The sequence below is a fragment of the Paralichthys olivaceus genome, chromosome 12 (genome assembly GCF_024713975.1).
Source record: "Paralichthys olivaceus isolate ysfri-2021 chromosome 12, ASM2471397v2, whole genome shotgun sequence".
In the NCBI taxonomy this organism is placed as follows: domain Eukaryota; kingdom Metazoa; phylum Chordata; class Actinopteri; order Pleuronectiformes; family Paralichthyidae; genus Paralichthys; species Paralichthys olivaceus.
Genome location: NC_091104.1, coordinates 9,137,688 through 9,158,425, shown reverse-complemented (window position 1 = coordinate 9,158,425; position 20,738 = coordinate 9,137,688). Strand labels below are relative to the sequence as shown.

General features: G+C 40.1%; 1 protein-coding gene across 2 annotated transcripts in view; it reads left to right on the top strand.

The window, feature by feature from the left end:
* The first annotated feature begins 2,653 nt into the window (after positions 1–2,653).
* Positions 2,654–20,738, top strand: part of sash1b (SAM and SH3 domain containing 1b) — a 43,748-nt gene continuing 25,663 nt past the window's right edge. For both annotated transcript variants that reach the window (XM_020098152.2, XM_020098151.2), the window contains exon 1: positions 2,654–3,279. In XM_020098152.2, coding sequence (XP_019953711.2) covers positions 2,797–3,279 — 483 coding nt within the window. In that variant the 5' untranslated portion in view covers positions 2,654–2,796. The remainder of the gene's footprint in view (positions 3,280–20,738) is intronic.

The window sequence follows — 20,738 nt, the reverse complement described above, 5'->3', positions numbered from 1 at the left end:
CATGTTTTGTCTTGTGTTCTTTGCTTCTTGTTTTCTTATTTACTCTCTGACTTAATTTAAAAATGAATGCTTCATTGGCTCCAATATGGAAATCGTTTTTTGCCTCCTCAGATCAGAGGTCGTGTCAGATACAGATTACAGATCAAGCAGCCTGGTGGTGTGTTGTCCAACACTGATAGTCCTGAGGGAAGTCATTTTGCCTCCTTGACCTATGGTTGTTTGTGCAAAATTAGATATTCAAAAAACTTTGGAGATACTTTTCTGCATCATGACAACAACACAACAAAACTACTGGGACTTTGCACACTTGTCTTTAGTTCATAGTTTGTCATCTCTTGTATTTAGTCTCCTGTTTATTTATTTAGCAGAGTACTTTACTGTGTAATCTAGTACTTTATTGTCTATTATTTACTTGGGGAGTATAGACAGTTTTAACCCCCAATTTTTTTTTATCATTTCACAATTTGGGATCAAAAAAGTGCATCTATGCATCGCTGTCTCTCTCTTTATCTGTCCATCTCTCTCTATTCATCTCTTTCCCTCTATCATCTATCTATCCATCTCTCTTTCTATTCCTCTATTTACTACTCTATCTATTCGTCTCTCTCTCTCTCTCTCTTTGTATCTATATATATATGCATCTCTCTATCTCTCTCTCCATCGAACTAATTAACATAAACGAATAACCTACTTATACTAGAATTGTAAAAAAGTATTTTATCATATTTTATTATATTTTGTCTCCTGCCTGTCCCAGAAGCCCCTGCAGGTGGCGCTGTTGTCCTCGGCGGGGTCTCCTCTCCAGCGGCAGCAGCGGCAGCATCCTCCTCCTCACACCGTCTGAGGCGGCGGACTGAGCGGAGCCACGAGCAAAGTTGAGACGGTCTGAAGCCGGAACACAAAGTCAAACCTCAGCGAGTCCTCCGCGAACAGGTAGAGAACAAATACTACTTCAGTATTTTACCCCGCACGAGACTCTTACTCCCGTTTCCTCCGTGTGTATGATGTGTATTTACCGCCGGGGCTCCGGCGGCAACCTTGTAAGTGTTGCTCCGGGTGAGTGTCGGATGGACCGGCTGCGTCTCGTCTCTCCAACGGTTGCGGTGAATGAGACAAAGAGGATGGAAGCAGCGGGAGAGGAAGCCAACTGTTACCGTGTACCCCTCCTCCGTCCATCCGAAGCCCCCTCGTCTTCAGCGGGGGGGAGTTTTAAGAGAAACCTGCTCCACTCGGCTTTTCTAACGATAACTCGAGGACTCCGTCCACCGAGGAGAAGCTGCTGGAGTCAGGGACACCGGACTCCCTGGTCCCCTGACCCGTAACTTCGAGTAACAGCTCAGCCTCTTAAGTAGCTTTAAAGTTCAATTCAATCTGATTTGCATTAGTCCAAATAACAGCATTCATTATAATCTCATATAGGATCCCAACAACAGGGATGAGTTGTTTTTTCGTAGTTCAGCTCACTCCTGTTGAGGGTTAAAGGAATAAACTCATCCATTACTCACACTGTGCTGATGGAGGGTGGGTGAAGTGTTTGAGACCACAAAACACCAAATCCAATACAGTTGCAGTAGCTGGGGACCAGAGAGGAAATCAGAGGACACTCAGTCTAAAAACCTGGTAAATGATTTTGTTTCACAGGAGCAGTATGGAGGAGTTTGTGTTTTGTTTTCTAGTACTTTTTAAGAAGTAACAGAAACTTCAATTGTATTGGATTTGGCCGAAACGCTGTTTAACCCTGAAAGTGTTCTGTGGACTCCAACACTTCCCCCACCCTTCAGTCTGCACAGTGGTGAGTAGATGTGGGTTTTCATTTTCGGGTGAGTCATCCCTTTAAGGACAGGGGATGTTGCACCTTGTTAAGCCCTGTGAGACAAATTGTGATTTGTGAACATGAGCAATACAAATACCATTTGATTGATTTGGGCGGCCATGTGCCTCGGGAGTGCAAAGGAAAAATGGGGTAGGAGATGTTAAAGGTCAGGGTCAACCAACAACCCTGACACTGATCTCGATGAAAAAAACTTCAGCGGGGGGGCGTCTGTTTTTTTTAAGCAGATTTCACAGATTAAGTGGTGTCTGGGCGGCTGCGGCTCAGGAGGTTGAGTGGTTCAAACTCAGTCTCTGCCGCTCAAGTGCCCCTGCACATAGATGCACCGCATGAATGTGGGAATGACAAAACTGTAGTTCAGTGGCACAAGAACAATTTTGGGAGAAAGGAGATGCCCCCAGGAGATGTCAAAGTTCCGGGTCAACAATCGACCCTGAAACTGTCTTTGCACAAGAAAACCTCTTTCTCCTTATGTTTCCCATATTAAATGGCTTCTGGAGGCTGAGTGGGTCAAACAACCAGAAGGTCGATAGTTCGATCCTGGTTCTCTGTGTCCTTAGGCAAGACACAGATATTTCCGAGGCGGTAAATTGCAGCGTGGCTTCACATGGAGTTCAACTTTGGTGAACTTTGACCTGCGATATTTGTCTCACCATCGCGTAAAGTGTGTCTTTGTGCAACAGCGGTTTGAGTGGTCATCAACAGTAGAAACACGTTCATCTTCCATTCTGACAGTGAACAGTGTTTCATTCACCACCTACAGTATAATCTCTAACTGTGTGTCTGCTCTGTTTTCTAGGCCTCTTCCAACATCTAATAGATGTGTCTGCTTTGGAGAATTGACCCTAGAACTGTGTGTAACGTGGGGATTACATGGGTCACAGCGCTGGAGAGCCTCAGCAGCAATGTGAATGGAGATGATGGTTTGCACCTAAGGTAGACGCCTCCCTGCATCCTGTCTCAAGATGAGCCAGGGGCCAAACCTCGTCCTCGAGTGGCTCTCCAAGCTCCATCTCTCCCAGTATGTGGAGGCCTTCATAGACAACGGGTACGACGATTTGGAGGTTTGCAAACAGATCGGGGAACCGGACCTGGATGCCATAGGTGTCCGCATCCAGTATCACAGGCACAGGCTGCTCACAGCGGTGGAGAGGCTTAAAGAGGAGGAGGATAGAAAAGCAACGGGTTACTATTTCACCTTAGAGCCTCTGGATGCCTCTGCCTGTCACCACACGTCACAGTCAAACCAAGAGGATGACTTCTTGACACTGGGGTCACACACAGGGACCACAGGAGTGCACCAGGTCTCCTGTCCTGGAAACCATAACCTGAGATTCACAGATTGTAATGACTTTGTGACTTATCCCAAACTGAAGCTGAAGGTACTGATGAGGGATAAACTTGCTAAAGATGGGATTAACCTTGGAGAAGCACCTTACACCCATAAGGTAGGCAATCTTTGCTTCACTTTACGCTATGTTGCTTGCTTTCAAAGCGCTGTCTCGTGAAATTTAACATGCTCACTTTGTTATGTAAGTGATGAAGAGTGTGTCAAATTTGTGTGATGGTGCTGACGTGCAGGGATTCTTCTCTGTCTCTCCATTGATGCTTTGGTTTCTTTTTGCAAAGGAAATGATTCAGTGTCGTCAAATGTCCTGCCTCTTAATTTGCTCAAAACGTTTTCTCACTAGTTCAGTTAAATTAATTAATTTTAATTTAATTGGGTGCTGAGTGGAACAGCACCTCGGTTGTGTGTGACTATAAGTGGAAATGTTTTTTTGTCTCTGTGTGTTTGCCGTGCGATTCCTACTGTCCAGGATGTACCCTGCCTCTCACTGCGGGGTCATCTGGGACTGGCTCCGTCTCTCCCCACGACCTTCAAAGGATAATAGATAATGGATGGATGGATGCACTTTAGGCCGGCTTTCCAACTGTTATTTTTGTCTTTTTGCTCCATTACTTGTCTCACGCATGTCAGGAGTTTCCCAGAATCATTCAACTTTCAATGAACTGGAGTGAACTTGAACTTTCACACTTCAAAAATAGGGTGTTTAATCTATATAGCTATAAATCTGTGGAAGAGTTTTGAGCTCAGAGTGTCTGTGCTTTAAACACACGGCTAATATTTTTGCTATAATGTCAAGGGCACCTGTGACTCAGGAGGCAAAGTGGGTCGTTCATTAGTTCCGGAGTTTGATCTCATAAAGGAAGTGTCTTTGAGGAAGAGGCTGAACATCATTGCATGTGATTGGTCAGAGCAGGGTGTAGACATTGTGTGTGCAAAGGAATGAATGAAAGGCTCATGATTAAATTTAAATAGCTTCTGATCAACGGGAGGAAAAGGACTAAACCAGAACTCAAAATGCCGTAGCTCCAGACATTCAGAAGACATCAGGGTTTTAAGTTTTGTTAAACATAAGCCCTGTAGCTCATAGTTAACACATCACATGTTGTTGTCAAGACTTAAAGGCCCTCTGACCTCACAGGGAGAGCTCAGTAGGGCAATGGATCAGTTCGCTATAGCGACAGATGTTTACTCTGGATGAATGACACATTTACTGATGGTGTGGCATTTTGTTTCCGGGGATCCTCTCTGTTCTGACAGCAGTCCAGTCTGTGTTGCCTGCAGACAGTGCAGAGATTGTTAGTTAATGTAATTGCTCAGAATAGTCAGTCCACTTTGGTATTGACCAAATCCCTTAATATACTCACTGAATGTTCAGAAGCCAGTGCGACGAGAAGCTGAGAGGCACTGGGGTTATTTTCAACAATCTGTCGCTATCATCGCAGGGCGTGATTGATGGATTCTGGATTGGATTGTGTCACAAAAACTGCTGTCTGCGAGCAGGCACTACTGGTGATATCATTCTGTTGCAGCTGTATCGTAACACACTGTCAGACTGAATCCCTGCTAAGTAGCACTGTTGGAGATACTGAACCACCCAAGAATATTTTTACACATCCAGACAGATGGCACACTTTAGGTTGTCACAGCAGTGGCCCTCAGCCGAGACAGAACTTTTTCTTTTAATGCACAGTAATCCTCGTCTTGGTTTTGTCTCTCCTCAGCTGACACAAGTTTAAAACACTTTTCCTCAATAATTAACGAATGTGGTCTGAAGGACTGACGAGCTAGAAACAGCATTCCAGTTTGACTGAACGGATCTTTTTGTCACAACAAATCATAGAGAATTATAAGCCTAAGTCACATTAGTGTGGATTTTCCCAAGCCTTCCTGTGGAAATGTGCCCATTTGCCATATTCTAATTTATTCTAACCATGGCCATCTATTTGGAAAAGTTGATTTAATTCCTCTGTACTGCCACAAGCTTTAAAATAGTTGCACCATACATATAAAACTGTTTGGTTCCGGACAGTTTTACGGCTACAAGCATATGCTGTTCATGAAAGATTCAGAGGCTACAAACTAGTAAGTGCACAGGCACTTTGTGGTTTACTTACAATGTTTTTGTAGGTTTCAACCAATAGTAGCACAGTTAGATTCAACGAGAAAAACAATCCAAAACTCTCCAGCTCTCGAGTCAGTACAGTCATTCAGGGCTGTAAGTTCATTCACGGGGCAAAACCTACGAATCGCACTGAAAGAGATTTGACTCTAGTCAATGGGATAGTAGCTACACTCAAGAGTTAGTTGATGCCTCCTCGACTAAGTAAAAAAGAGCCTCAGTAACAAAGTCTGACTGGATGTGGTGAACATCTGGAGTATTATATCATGCTCCCACATTTCAGTAGGAGGTTCGGCAAACTTCTCGGCTCATAAAGTTCGTCCCTTTTGATCCTTCTCTGTACTTGCATTATAAAAACAAATGTGTGAGTATTGAGCACCAGCTTGTTTCACAGCAGCTTGATTTAAAACAATCAGGTCAGAGTGGTCGGCTCTGCGTGATAACAGCCTTTTGGAGCAATTTGGCTTTTTTGGTTCATCAGATCTAGTCCATGAAACTGTTGCAGGATGCAGGTATGTAGGCCAGCAGGGCCCATTTTCTTACCAGGAATAGCATACAGCTTCAGGCTAAGTCTAACTGCCAGCAAGCCTTTTTTATCTCAAACCTCAGCAGAAGTTTTGCCAATATAACAGTAGAATATGTGCTGTGGTTTGTGATTAGATATAGTTCGTGATTTTGGTTCTCTGCCATATGTTTGTTTGTCTGCAGGATTATGCAAAAACTATTTCCACGAAACTTGATGGAAGCATCCGACATGCATCATAACAACCCATTCAATTTTGGAGCAGATCCATGATTTTTTTTGAGAGATACAGCATATTTTGATATTTTTTACCAATTTCACAGGGAATCATTTATAGAGTATGATGAGAAAAACAGGCATATTTATTTAACTGATATTTACTGAGTTTGATTGATTGACTTCATGAGCTTTGGCAGAGATATGTGCTCAACATTTGCCATTCTAGTTGCTATATAATCCATAGTATAATTCATTGTTGTGCTTTTCTGTTCTTATTGGTCAAAATGGTGTCAAGTGATGGTTTCAGGGTGCTGTCACAGAACTGTCATGTAAAGTCTGGGTTGTGTCTCATTACCACAAGTTTGATTTTCACTTCACACAGAAATGAAGGGAAAATGTTCACAATGATCTTTGGTTGAAGAATGAAGAACATTTTAAACTCAACATACAAATACCATAGAAAGTCTTCCAGTTGATACACTTTATTGGAATGAAGTTCTTATTGTTGTACCTTTGCAATTTAAAAAAATCAAATCAAATCAATTTGTCTACATCGGCTATGTTTGAGATCGAAAAGCAGTATGGCTCTTCCTCGGGGGCTTTTCTGTCTGCAGTTCACAAATGGCAGTGGTTTTGATCTGCAGTCCCACTATGCCGCAGTCTGGGTTTGATAGTGCAATCAATTCCCAATGAGTAATGTGCTTTTCTGACTATTCTTCGCGCATGACTAGTTCATGCAGGCCCCACAGGACCGATTGGGGACTTTGAGAGTGAGGAGAAAAAAAGTTAATGCGATTAAAGCTGGTTGAGCTGTAAATGACCTGAACACTGGCACCACGACAAGTGTTTCACTGGAAGTGTATTAGGGATTTTCCAAAAATTGATTTCACACAAAGGCAACATGGAAAAGCAAAATTAGGCTTCAAAATAAAAACTCCCATAAGGTTGCCTCTCACCAAAGTAGAAACTAAACAAACATTTCACAGCCAGACGTTGCTTTAATGGAGCTGTAAGTGCTTTAGTCGAGTCTTGTCCTCACATTTTACACTCCAGTATTTTGACTTCATTCATAATTTACAAGTTTAGAATTTCAAGTTAAATTAAAAGCTTTACACACCCTGTCGATTTGAACTCAAGTTGTCAAGATGACTAACAAGCTTTCTAGAGGAGTGTCACACGATAAGCTTTGTACAAAAAAACATTCATTACATTGTTCATGACCCACCAACCCTGATTGGTATTGTCCCTTTTTAGTCGTCTTAACAATGTGCCTCAACTACCCAGAAGGCCTCATTGCAGTTTCTGGCCTGAAAACATCTGAGAATAGGGAACAAATCTTAGTTGTTCAAAAGATTTCCCTCTGTTGCTCTGCCAGAGGATCGGAGGACAAGAAAAACCAGCAAGTGGCCTTTTTGACAGAAGAAAAGCCTCTCTGAATAGAGCCTGGCAAAATACAAGCTCTGCAGCAGCTGACAGCTGTCTCTGCCTTTGTCGCTATAAAAACGAGACTGAATAGACATGTTTTTATTGAAAACAGTTGGTTTTAAAACACCAGCTTCAGTTTCACCATGAGAACCAGTGCAACGTAATGAGGGACAGAAAGGATCTGTAAATAAAGGAGAGAGGTGATTTTGTAGTTTAATGGTTGATAACATCAATAGTTTTCTTCTCCCTGCTTCTTAGCCCCTCATAACCCTGAGCAGGATGAGTGGGTACAGATAATGAGAGAGATGTTACTGTGTGGTCTAATATGCATGTCTGGTAATATTCCAATGTAAATATAAATATTAGTTGCAACAATTAAAAAAAATACTGTGTTGAAAATCTGCTTAACCTTCTACTAATTTGTGCAGACCACGAGGGATGCACTGATTCAACCCACTGGGTCTCTGTCAGTGTCAATACAGGCCTAATTCAGTGGATCAATCTTTTAAGCTTTCCATTCCATTCCATTTACTGAAACTCAGCAGGCTCCCAACATGGTTTTCGTGTCACAGCAGCCAAATCACCTCATGTTACCCCACATGAAAACCTTTAGTGAGGTCCATGCATTGTACAATATACAGATTTAAATTTTAAAAAGTTGATAGTTTATATTGAGTGATGGAATTTGTATTTTGATAGAGTCAGAGCAATGCATCCATAATTATTACTTATACTGTTTGCTACTAGTGGGAATGTTTGTTTTTTTTCATTTTGTATTTTCAGTAAAACTAAATCAGATTTTTACTATTTCATGATTCAAGTCAAACCTTTAAGAATATATAAAGGTTACTACAGACTGTCTACTACCTTTACATGCCTTGTGTTGATGAATTCAAAAATTCTTTCACTTTTATCACATAAACACAATGTGGTGATCAGCGTTAGATCTTTGAACAGACTGTGTCAAAAACTGTCCAGGGGGAGAAACCACACAAGCCTGGAACCATTGGAACAGCAGATCCCCATCATGTTGTGCTATATGTTCGTCTCAGTGCGAAAAAAACAATCATATATTCCTACTGGGTCATGTTGCAGTGTGATCCTCTATTAGTATGTCCATTCTCCATTACTACACACTCCTTGCTCACCATGTAGTCTACTGTAGGGAAGGTCTACTTATGGACTTTATCCATGTTGTGTCAGTATAGATAAGGTCAAACCAGTGGTCCATTACAGGAATATTGCAGGATTATTGCACTGATGGCGCCGTGGGGGGGTTGAACCATCTTGTACAGTGCACTCAAAGGCTTAACATGCCATGAACACCCTTGTCGCTTATCGTTTGAGATGTAGTAAATTCATGGCGTGGCCTGTTCCTCCTCTGCTGAAGATGCAGCATGTATGAAATAACAGGAAACAACAAGGATAGCTGTCACTGTACTAGCACATATTCAGCCGCTGCACATTACATCACTGCTAAGTGGTATCACAGATTCAAATGTTATTTACACAGGGAATACTGTGTTATGTATAATGTAAACCCCCATGCTAAGCAGGGCATAATCGCTGACCTATATTTATGAATTTAAAATTAGAACTGTCCAGGCTCAGTGGACTGGAGGTTGAGGACATATGTAGCTAGTATTGTCCTCTATATATTGTATACAGTTTATACCAAAGTACATACGCTCAAGAAGGAAGAGTTTTATTTTTATTTCATTGGATTCATTTGTGCAGTGGTTTTGTGTCAACATTTCCCTTAAGTGCTCTAGATATTAAAACACCCCTCAGCCTCCAGCCTGTACCTCTGTGTTGCCTCAGCTTTTGTATAACAATGCTAAGCAGGTCTTTGAAACTATCAGGCCCTCTGTGAATTTAAATCACTGAGAAAGCCTTTGCTTTGAGGCAGTTGGACTGAGGGAGGAAGTTTGATTCAAGTCTGAATCGAAGCAAACACCGAGCTCAGCACTGAATGCTTTGAACTGCTTTTCTTAATCACACTACCTGCCCTGTCTGGGACTTGAATATCAACCCTCTGTCATCGGCAGTTGAAAGTGAAAATATTTCTATCAGACCAGATCCCTCATTGTCACCAGGAATATGTAAAGCAGACACTTATGACATTTATGTTTTTGATAATGATTCATTGCAGCAATCACTTGAATGTTTTGCTTTTGCCTTAAAACTGGTCTGAATTTGTTTGAGTAAAGATGTTTTCTGAGTGTCTGCTTTGCCCCAACCTGCCTCTCTGCAAGTGTTGCGTCACCACCAGGCACTTGGAGGTCTTTGAGCCTCACTACATTGACCTTGATCACATTCCATTACGAGGGTCTATCCATCTCTCCGCTAGTCTATTTTTACCGCATGTGCAAGATGGGCCATTTCAGCCGGGGTTAGCGAGAATTTTCAGTCAGTCAAGCAGACGAATTTAAATGCTAAAGGTAAGAGGTGAGAGAGAGGAACCATCACTCTAATGCAGCTACCCTTATGTTGTGAATTGCAAAGTTTTGCATTTTGCAAAAAAAGCCATACTTGGATATAATAAATTATAACTAATGTACTTAATACAATTAATATGAATAATGCACAAACAAATTACTGGGGAAACACAACAATGCCCCCGTCCACTGGGCAGGAGGGTCACTGAGAGGTTTCAGTATGATTAATTCATTCACCATGGCCTTTGCCATCATCACATTTCAGTCCAGTTGAACAACTCTGGTAGACTTTGGACTGACGGGTTAGAGAGCGCTTTTCATCACCATCATCAGAACACTGAATGAAGGAATATGTTACAGTTTTTAACTTGGCCAAATGTTTTGCTCATAGGTCTCATTATTATTGCTTTTTATTGTTGTATAACCTGATTATTTATTGATTAAATTGTCTGTTTTTGAGCTACTATTAAAATGTCACTGCCCTGGAGAAACGCAATTTCATTCTACACTGCACAGTTTTGTTGTTTGGTTAGAAATGAAAATAAAGGTCATGAATTGAATTCTTGAATTGAAATGTAAAATTGTTTATCAGGATGTAGTTATCACATTAATTGAAATATAATTATCACTCTGTCACTAGATGTGTTGCTCATCCCTCCATCCAGCCCTCCCTCCCTTTGAGTCATGCAGCAGGTAAAGCATGGTAGTCCAAATGTCCAAATGTCCCTCACCCCTGTTCCTCCTTGGGAACCCCAAGGTGTTCCCAGAGCAGATGTTCTCCCAGGAGAGATGTTCTGTCAAGACTCATTAAACCAATATGAACCAACCTCAGCCTAACTAAACTGTCTAGACACCCTCAGGCAGTCAGTATACATCATGACTTCTGTGTCTGTAACACTGAAACACATTTTTACGTGCCAGTAGAAGGGATTTTCACTTTCATTCATCATTAGAGATATCTATCTTTTGAAATATAGGTCATGTATGGATTGCAGTTTATAGTCTGTTTACATGCTGAGAATCTCTCAGGATGTTAATGCTAATTCCACATGGCACATTTGAATAATGTGACTCACTACCACTGCTCGCTGCCGTCAAGAGAGCATCTGTTTAGCATGGTACTGATTCTGCCAAGTAATTGAGAAGCTTCCATGCAAATACTCTGCACATTTACAGAAAATAGAGGTATATTTTTGGTGCACATGCCATGGTGTGATAACATCCCCTCATTGGGTTAAAATCTGGTCAGAGGCATGTGTGGTAAGAAATTTAATTTGTGAGTTGCACATGGAGGAAAAAACAAAACAAATGGATTTTTGATGCAGGAACATTCATAAAACCCATTGCGTATTTAAACCCGATCAGATCTGTCTGGAAGTCCTTAATCCAAGCACGAGATGTATGAGGACTACCAGTGAATTTTGTTCCCCACCCCCACTCCAGCTTCCCACAGACACAGTAGATTTAACGTTGCCTGCAGCTCATTCAAAATGCAAAAGAATGAAAAAAGAAGCAGACGATACACAGTATAGTACACACATCAAATCCCTGCAGCTGTTTAGCTGTTGGATTTAGAATTCATTCATGACCTTTTCTTGCAGGTCAGATAAGCACTTAAAATCCCCTAACACCAAAAGACTTTCTCTTGAATCATGCCCTTCAGGCGGACATGAGTCAACTACATCTCTCAGGTCTGTCTGGCACCTTTGCTGTTTTTTTTTACTATAGAATATTCCCAGGTCAAATCGTAACACAGTAGTACTAGTTTTTAGATTTGTCAAGTACTGTGGCGTCCTGTCGATACTGCAACACTAGACAGTAAATTATTAATTGAATACCAAACAACATTAATAGTTTTTTCATAAATCAAGTTAAAATTGTATAAATGTGTCTAGTGACCTCTTGATTCTGTTGACAGTGATTTGTGGTGTTTCTTTTCGTTCTGTTCCCTTCCCCACAATCTCTTTTTACCTGAGCATGCTTCCAAGTTTGTTTTGACTGAGATGACTGAGAACATTTTTGTTTTAAGCCGGCCACAACTATAGTGAGAACATAAAGCAAAGTGCCAACATATTCTGTCACAACTCTCTACTTTCCATTAAATATTAATACCAAATTATGTGCGGCGTATTTCTCTTTGCGTGACACTCATAAAACAAACACGAAGGTTTTTGCCTGCTGATTCATTTGGGGTGTGTTAACCTTTTGAATTCGGTTTTATTGTGGAAACTCCCTCTGAAAACTGTGGGGACTACACCAACCAGTGAAGTCTCCTAAATGACGAAAACAACAGTTCCTTATAGTAATTCGAACATATATTTTAAATTTGACGGATCCCTGCATTTTTTAAGGACAATCCAACCACCAACAGATTACTGTTCCCACTGACAACACCACATCAGGCAACCGTAAGAAGGCAAAGAAAAAAAAACACCATAAGTGTACGCAAGTCAAGAAAAGATTTGGTTATTCTAGTGTTTTTTTTCCACAACACAAAGTCAGTGCATCTTCTCACTGAAACCCAGGATTGTAATGATCATTCCACACACAGTGTTGTGGGTTGAACCCTGTGGTCAGCCCCAGGGCGCATGTGGATGAGCAAGACAGAAAAACTTAAATAGAAACTTAATTTAGTGCTGTCTTTATCTAGAATGCCATAACTGTGTGATTATATCGTTGAGCAGTGATATATATAAATATATATTGAACTACAATGACCACGAGTGAGAGCATTACCCAGCATTGACGGGGTCATACAGAGGATGAAGGAATATTGAACAGTTATATTTATCTCCGCTTGTTTGCTTTTAAACCAGATTATACAAAAACTACTAAATGGATTACAATGAGACGGTGGAAGGATGCAGTATGGGGCAGGGAAGAACCAGGTTGCGAGATGGGGCATTTTTCCACAGAATAATTCATAGATCTTGATGGAAAAAAAAGAAGTTTTCAGACATATGGATAAAGTCATGAGAATTGGCTACACACTTTACCCACTTACTCCTCCTCCTGGGGGAAGTGCAGAGATTCTCCGGAGCTCAGTGCATTTCTGAAAGCAGCTGATGGGAGTGAAGGATTTGGTGCAGCGTGATTGAATGTTAGTGGACTGTCTTGCCTCGGGGCAGGAATGCAATCTACTGAGTGTCATGCTAGTGTTGAGTTTATTATAAAGTGCTTAGTTTGTTTATGTTCAGGAAATTGTACTTGTGTAGATGTTTCTGATTTGATCAATGTAACACTTCAGGTTCAGAGGTTCTGTTCCTCTTTTCTGTGCATGCGTTTGTATGCTGGGTCAATAATAGTTACATTTTTCTAACCTAACCCTCTCAACAGACAATCCTTTCAGTTTTCGTATGAATGTATTTCACTGTCCTGTGTATGCAGACCTAATTTACATGAAAGAATGTTTGTGTTGTATGTTTTTGGTTTATTGTGTTCTTTTCTAATGTCAAAAACTGCTGTTGTGAACTAGTCTAATGATTTTTGCTGTCTCTGAATGGGGACAGAAAGGTAACCAGAAGATGATGCTGCAGTACTATTGTCAAATTGACAACAACATTTTGTGTTTCCTAGTGTAAATGTGTTGTGGTCTGCAGAGGACAGCAGGGATTCACCTTATACACAGTGTGAAGAGCAGCCACACATTAGTTTGCCTGTTTTCACAGTGACCGGCAGTCGCTGCTGGAGCAGCTTCCCCACAGAGTCCGTTGTTCTTTCCATGCGCTGGTACTCTACAGTACATTTCACAGCTTGGTCTCCATCCGGCTGTGTGGTATTGTAGGGATTCATGCAAGCTGTGTTTCCCTCAGATGGAGAATTTACTTGTGGTGGTGGGTGGGTCGGCATGTAACCGATGTACATAGAGTGTCATGCAGTTTGTAACCCACTTTAATTTGCAATTTATAGATGTGCTCTTACATGAAGACTTATGGAAGAGACTACTATTTACTCTGGATCCCTGAACACATATGAAGCCTATTGGTAGACATAACCAAGCAGTTGCAAACAGACAAGCCTCAAGTCATTCAGTTACATGTGTGGCCAAAAATGAGATTGAACAAGCTCCTCTGGGTTTTTATCTACCTGGGCAGGATGTAATATACCAGGCTAGTCCGCTCCAGTGGATAGTATGAATGGGAAATGTTGGCTCTGTCTATACATGTGGGATTTCATAAACAATAGAACTTGACCTTTCTGGGAGGATGTAGAGGATTGTATAGGTGAAAGCTGAGGGTCAAACTCCTGTAGTGCAGTGACTACTGTATCTTTCGATTATGACCCACTTTCTACTCTTCTTCTCCACAGCAGCTTAGACCCTCATCCTTTATAAATTTCATACGACAAGGCAACTGACACTATTGGATGGAATAAACCATAACAAAATGTAAGCTGAGCTGCTTCCCTGGTGACCCATTTGCATAGAATATGACAGTTCCTGTATTCACTGCCATGTGAAATTAAGAGGATATGATTCTCAAATTCATAGCCATTTTCTTGCATTGGGTTTCTTGAGAATGGTTAATGTGCATAAGCTTACCCTTTCACCATACATAATGTATTCACTCCAAGAAATCCAAGTCCAATGAAGCAGCTATATTGTGTTTCTGTTTCTTTTGCCTCAGGTTCAGCCATTGGCCTCTATTTTTCAGTCTCAGTGCATTATCATATGCTCATCTGAACTGTGAACTCATCATTTCTTGTGAAAAGTATGAAGAAAAGGTTGTGGCTAGATGATTATCATTCTCAATTTTTATGAGTTTATATATATGAACGCTGTTGTAAAAATTTTATTTTCAAATAGCTCCTTGTAGAAATCTTTATGCAACCCTGTCTTTGGTAAATAGACTAGAAAACCCTATCAGCCCAGTATTATTCTGAAATTGGGATTTTTATTCTCTTATTATCTTACTTATGCAAACACAAATACAAAAATCACAAAATGTAATCATATATGCAGAACCTGAATCAAGGATGCTTTTTCTTGCACTTCTTATTTGCCTAATTTATTAACAGTTTAACACTAAACATAGATGATATGTTTTAATCCATCAACAGATAAATTGGTCAGACTCTAATTTGAGGCCTATGGAACTCTTAAACATATGCTCCTCACCTATAAGGGGCTTCTGTACTTTATCTTGTCAAGTGGGTGTATGTTAATGTTACTGGGTATTGATAATAGTAGCAGTAGTGGCTGAGAGCACATAAGTAAATGTAAAATAAAGGGAAATTGAGATGTGTGCTCAGATCTAAGCCTTGTTACAGAACAGTGCTGCTCTGTGCCAGACATGACAGCTTCAGACCACATTCCCGGTGTGAGATGTTTCACCTTTGCTGTCCCTCATTAAAAATATATTACTGCTCTGTGTTGTTTTTAACAGAAGGGTAAAAGGTAGTCTCCACCTCAGTGTGAAAGACTGATGTCACGCACAAAAATATCACTTTTTTCTTTTTAACTGTGTATTACTAGTATATTAAAACATGTAATGTATAATATTAAGACGGCCTGAATATTTTTTGTTGCAACAAAGACGAGCTGTCACTCAATGGACTGCAGGACTTCATTAAGTTGTGAAAAGTATGTGGACTGTCAGTGCTTGTCTACTTGCATATACATCACATTCGCCTCAAACAGTGCGGGAAACAACAAATAAGCAAAGGAACAACAGCAGAGATTATGATATGTAAATGTTTACTCCTGTTAATTCATTTACATATCAGATATAAATTGGTCAGTAAAAGTTTAAAAGCCTTCTAAGATCTGGAAATACTTGCAATTGTATAGTTTGTGAGAAGGGCTGTGAGCAAATTATTTTAAATTTGATTTTAAAATCAAATTGCGAAAACTAATATTTGATTTGAAAATAAATAAGCAGTACTACTGCAGTTTTCTTTCTCAGGGCCTGAGCTGCTGCCCTGAATGATGGACAGGAGTCAGATAATATCACTTTCATTGACTGAAAATAAAATGTAGGTCAAACTGAATTTAATGAATAATTCAATAACAACCGTGTAGAAATGATGGCAGAGAATCCACAACCAAACTCGGCCACAGAGAGAGGGATGTTTGAGAAATCCCAAATACCCAGTGTGGAAATACTTTGGATTCATGTCTGTAGATAGAAAAAGAGGAATCTCGAGATTAAGTTGTTTCAAAGATGAAATCATTGCAGCATTTGTTACCTGAAGGCACATCCTGAAAATATGCATCAAAGTACTTTTCTCTTGCTGTATTGAATTGCCCTTTTATGGAAATAAAATGGATGGTGCTGATTTTTTTTAGAACAACTAATTGAATGCCATTGCTGTGCTTTTGGCTTGTCACATATGTGACTGGTGCATCTTATAATATCCTTTTTGGCTACTTAAGGTCATTGCTGTCTGCTTTTTGGAAGATGTTCTCATCACTGATATCAGCATTTAAACAGGCAAGCACATGTAAAGTGACCATGTATACCTCTCATTGTTTGGCCATGGCAGATTTCCATTAAAGACTTAAAGCCAGCTTGGATTTCTGTTTATCCTCTGCTCATCAAGTCTGATCAAGTGCATTCAAGCCGCACATATTTCATGGTGTATCTGAATGCATGTGGCAAGTCTTTTAAATAACAGATAGCGATGTTTGTGCTGCCTCAGTGACGGTGAAAAAGCGTGCTCCTTTAAAAAAGCTTCTGAGGAGCAGGCGATGCCTCCTGGGGAAGTAGATGGCAGTGAGCATGGATCTTTGGTACAATAGTTCATGTGTACTGTACAACTACGACGTGTCCCTAAGGTGAACACTGGGTAGCCGAGGGGAAAGTGATAGTCCTGTAAGAGTATATTTCTGAAACCATTAGGGTTGGTGTTGTGTTATAAACTGAAAGAATCGGGGCAAACAAAATTGTTGCACTCTTTGATGCTGCGCGTTCCTGCATAAGGAGAAATGCCTGTTGTGAATAATTGATTGTCACTTTTTATATCTGTACAGGACACTGCTCAGTTTGTGCCTGAAGGCTTTGGTCAGTTCCCTCACTGCATTTGTCGAGAACTAGTAAAGTTGGTGTTGGTTACATTTCTCCTCAGTGGTGGCTGTTTGGTTGTAGTCATGGTGGAGCGGCAGGATCTCATACTTCTGTTCTCTTTTGCTTACATTCATACGTCTCACTGTTTATTGAAGAGTTGAGAGGACTCACTGAAAGGGTAGTCGCTGCTGGTATGCTTGGTCTTCTTTTGGAGGGACTATTATTCTGGGGGAAATCTGTGAAAAAAGTCATCTCACAATATTGTAGAAAGTGATAGAAATTGCTGTTTCTGCCCCTAAAGTTGAGAATGTGTTCCGTAGTTTTTGTTTAATCCTCCAGAAAATGTCCAAACTAACAAACCAACCCACAAACAGACAGGGGTCAAAATGTATACCTGCTTAGCTTAACCATCCAATAATGTCATTCTCAAAATACACAAACAGACAGAGAATTCACAAGTGGACAAAATTTGAAAGAAATCTAAATATCTGGGCTGTGTCATATTTACCAGGCAGAACGAACTGTATGCTTCTAACATACTTCTGTTAAGATAACTGTGATAAACACCTGAATGCTGAATCCTCCTGAAACTCTCCTCCTCTGCATCATCTCAATTCTCTGTTTGGATTTTCTCCAGCTTTTCACTTAGTGTGACATTGAGATGAATCCCTAAATTCCACTGAGGCTGTGTGTCGGAGTTGTGTTTAACACAGAAAGGAACTACACGCTGCAAGGCAGCAAACCAGACAGGCTACAAGTGTCGTAAACATCCACTGGTGGTTGTGCCAAATGGCTTAGTGAAATTTTAAATGAGATGTATTATGATAGAATCGACCCATTCTGCTTAGCACTCAAGTGGGCCAAACACGATAGCTTGGTAAATCACTGTCCCCCAGCCAACATGCTGATATTATACAGCTTATGTCTGCGTATAGCTTGTCTTTGCCGCCAGAGGAATTAATCACTCCCTGATGTTCATGCCATTATTTTATTTGTGGGTTGCCTTGTCTTTCCATCAATGTGCATTTTAAGTGGAGCCTAGGGAACAGAACCAAATAAACTCCTATGTGTTTAGCTTTTTATAAATCTGCACCGATGTTCAAGCAAGTGTGGAATTAAGTGACTCGATTCAATCAACCGTTACCATCAATTGCCATGTGCTTAGGGAATTCCCTGTGGCACAGTTCTATCAATTCCATTAAGTATGTCTAATAGTAGCACAGAAATCTTTTCCCCCTATTTAGAATCTTTTACATAGAACAGTCAGGACAAATGGCACGTTTACAGTTTCCAAAAGAAAGACGTGATAAATTGCAGACCTGTGACTGCCTCATTGATTGTGCTTGCGCACTATTTGTTTTGTAATGACTTCCCAGATAATTATTTATTGGAATACAATGCTTTTAACAGAATGACCTGCTATTTTAATTATTCATGCTTTAATCAACTAAGGACGTGTTCTCAGCCACATTTACATAATCATTTGAAATCTGGGACATTTGATACTGCATTTAAATAAAAGGATACATGTAGGCACAGTGATTTTCTCTGGAATTATTATTTATCAGAACTATGGATATCTCTTGTGTTTGCTCTCTTATCTCTTGTGAAGTCTACAACTGTGCACCATTATCTTGTCAGATGAAGGACACTTGAAACGAACAAGTGGGGATAATGCTTTTAAATGTGTTTGGTCTGGTACTCAATTACGCTTTATGAATCACTTCTCTCTAAAAAAAAACAACAAGTGAAATGGACTTTTCCTTATCTAATCGCCCAACCCTGCTGGTATCACTGGTATCATTAGAGCACTTTGACAACTCCTCTGAGTGCAACAAAAACATTTTTACAGGGTTTGACTTTTCGATTGTTTTTAGTGCAGAACATTTCCACATTCACGCCCTTATATTATGATGCACTCTTGAGGTTAAATTTAATTCTGTGCCCACTTTGGTCAGAAAAGCTTCACTCTGAGGTCTTGAGAGAATTGCCTCCTGATTGTTATCTGATATTGTGTCTACTAAGGAGCATGTGTGGTCATACGCCGTAGAGAATACATGATGGAGAGGCGGCATTTGCAAAGCAAGTGATTGACCTTGATATGATATGATGATGTCATACAGGACCTGGGGCCGAAGTGTTGCAGCGTATCGACCATTCAATAAAAACATTAGTTTACGTCACATAAAGTCACAATGACATTGTAAGATGTGTTTTTAACCTAAATCACAAGTAACACAGTGATCTGTAGTCTTGCATATGGTTTTAGTTTTACTTGAGAGGTATGAGATCTCTGATAAGGTTGCTCTCCCATTGCAATGAAGGTGTATGGCTGTATTTGTGCTGCTTAAAGATATAGCATGTAACAATTCTTCAGTGAATTGTCTAAAAACTACTAGACCTATATTTTTATATTTTCTTTTCTTGCACTTACATTATCCAAAATGTTTCCAACAATGTTCAAACCCAAAGAAATCCCCAATTTTATTCAAGAAATTTAATTTATGTCGACTTATAATTGTTACATCCACTCTACATGGAAAAGTTACATATTATGTTAAATTTTAAAAATGGAAACCTCTGATTTGAAATATGATATATATTTTGAAATAGAATAAAAAAAGTATTCTATGAAAACATTATCTCACTGACTGCTCCCTAACGGCAGGTGCTCAGGGATTTGAATAAGCCCTTTGTAAAGTAATTTGGGATGACACAGATATTTGGGACAGTAGTCAACACAAGTATCTTTCCAAAATACACAATATTTTACAAAGATGCTTGTTACTAAATGATTCACCAACAGTCTTAATCAGGGCATGTAGTGAAGTCATTAGCTCACTTACACCCTGTGGGTTAAGTGGTGACTGTAAGTACCTTGTGGAGTCTTCATTCATGACTAACCCCCATCTGTGTTGCTGCCCACTGACACAGGCTCCCACAGACAGACATCCAGACATGACAGCTGTAGTAGATACTGAAGCCTTTGGTTCACCTTTGCACCAGTGGATTTCAGAAGTTGGCATATATTCTGGTGTACGCTTGGCTGAGATTAGTGCAGACAATCTAAAAAAAAAAAGATTCCATATGGCACAATGAGGCCAACGTACCACCACACCAAGGCATCTGGCCCCCGTGTCTGGTGGGTGATTCACTGGTGAGAGTCGTAGTGCCTCCAGCTGTGCATCTAATGAATATTAAACAAAATATTCAGAAACAGAGAGATCTGACTCATTAGGATCTTTATTTTTGCCCTGCTGCATATACCTTCTCTTGACTCTTATCCAATGAGACAGTTTACATCTTGCAGAAAGTTTCCTAAATGTCACATGTCACTGTTTCCAACCACGCAAATCTTTTGGCATTTAAATTCTAGGTTCAGTGAAAAGGTTTTAGAAGGTGGCATGATTGGAGATTGACACATTGTTCGCTCATGGTAATAAAATGTCCCTTTAATTTGGAAAACCTACTGTACCAGAGGTCAACAATAGCTGAGTGAAGATCTCAGTATATTACACCAAAAGAATAATAACACAATTTAATTCAGCACTGTTCTCAGCCGAGCACAGTTTGTTGTAGGTCCTGGGTCAATTGTTGGCAAATATTAAGCATTTGTTTTAATCCCCCGGGTTTAACAGATGGATGGGGTTCATCCACAGGACAGAGGAGGGCATTTAGACAATGGTTTGAATAGATTTAGGATTTGTTCTAATTTTGCATCCTGCTAACCACTTTAATTTGATTTGAAAATTGTCAAAGATAATGTTTTTTTTTTACGTCTTTAAGTATGTACATCACATGTAAACACTATTCATATGCAATTTACATAGA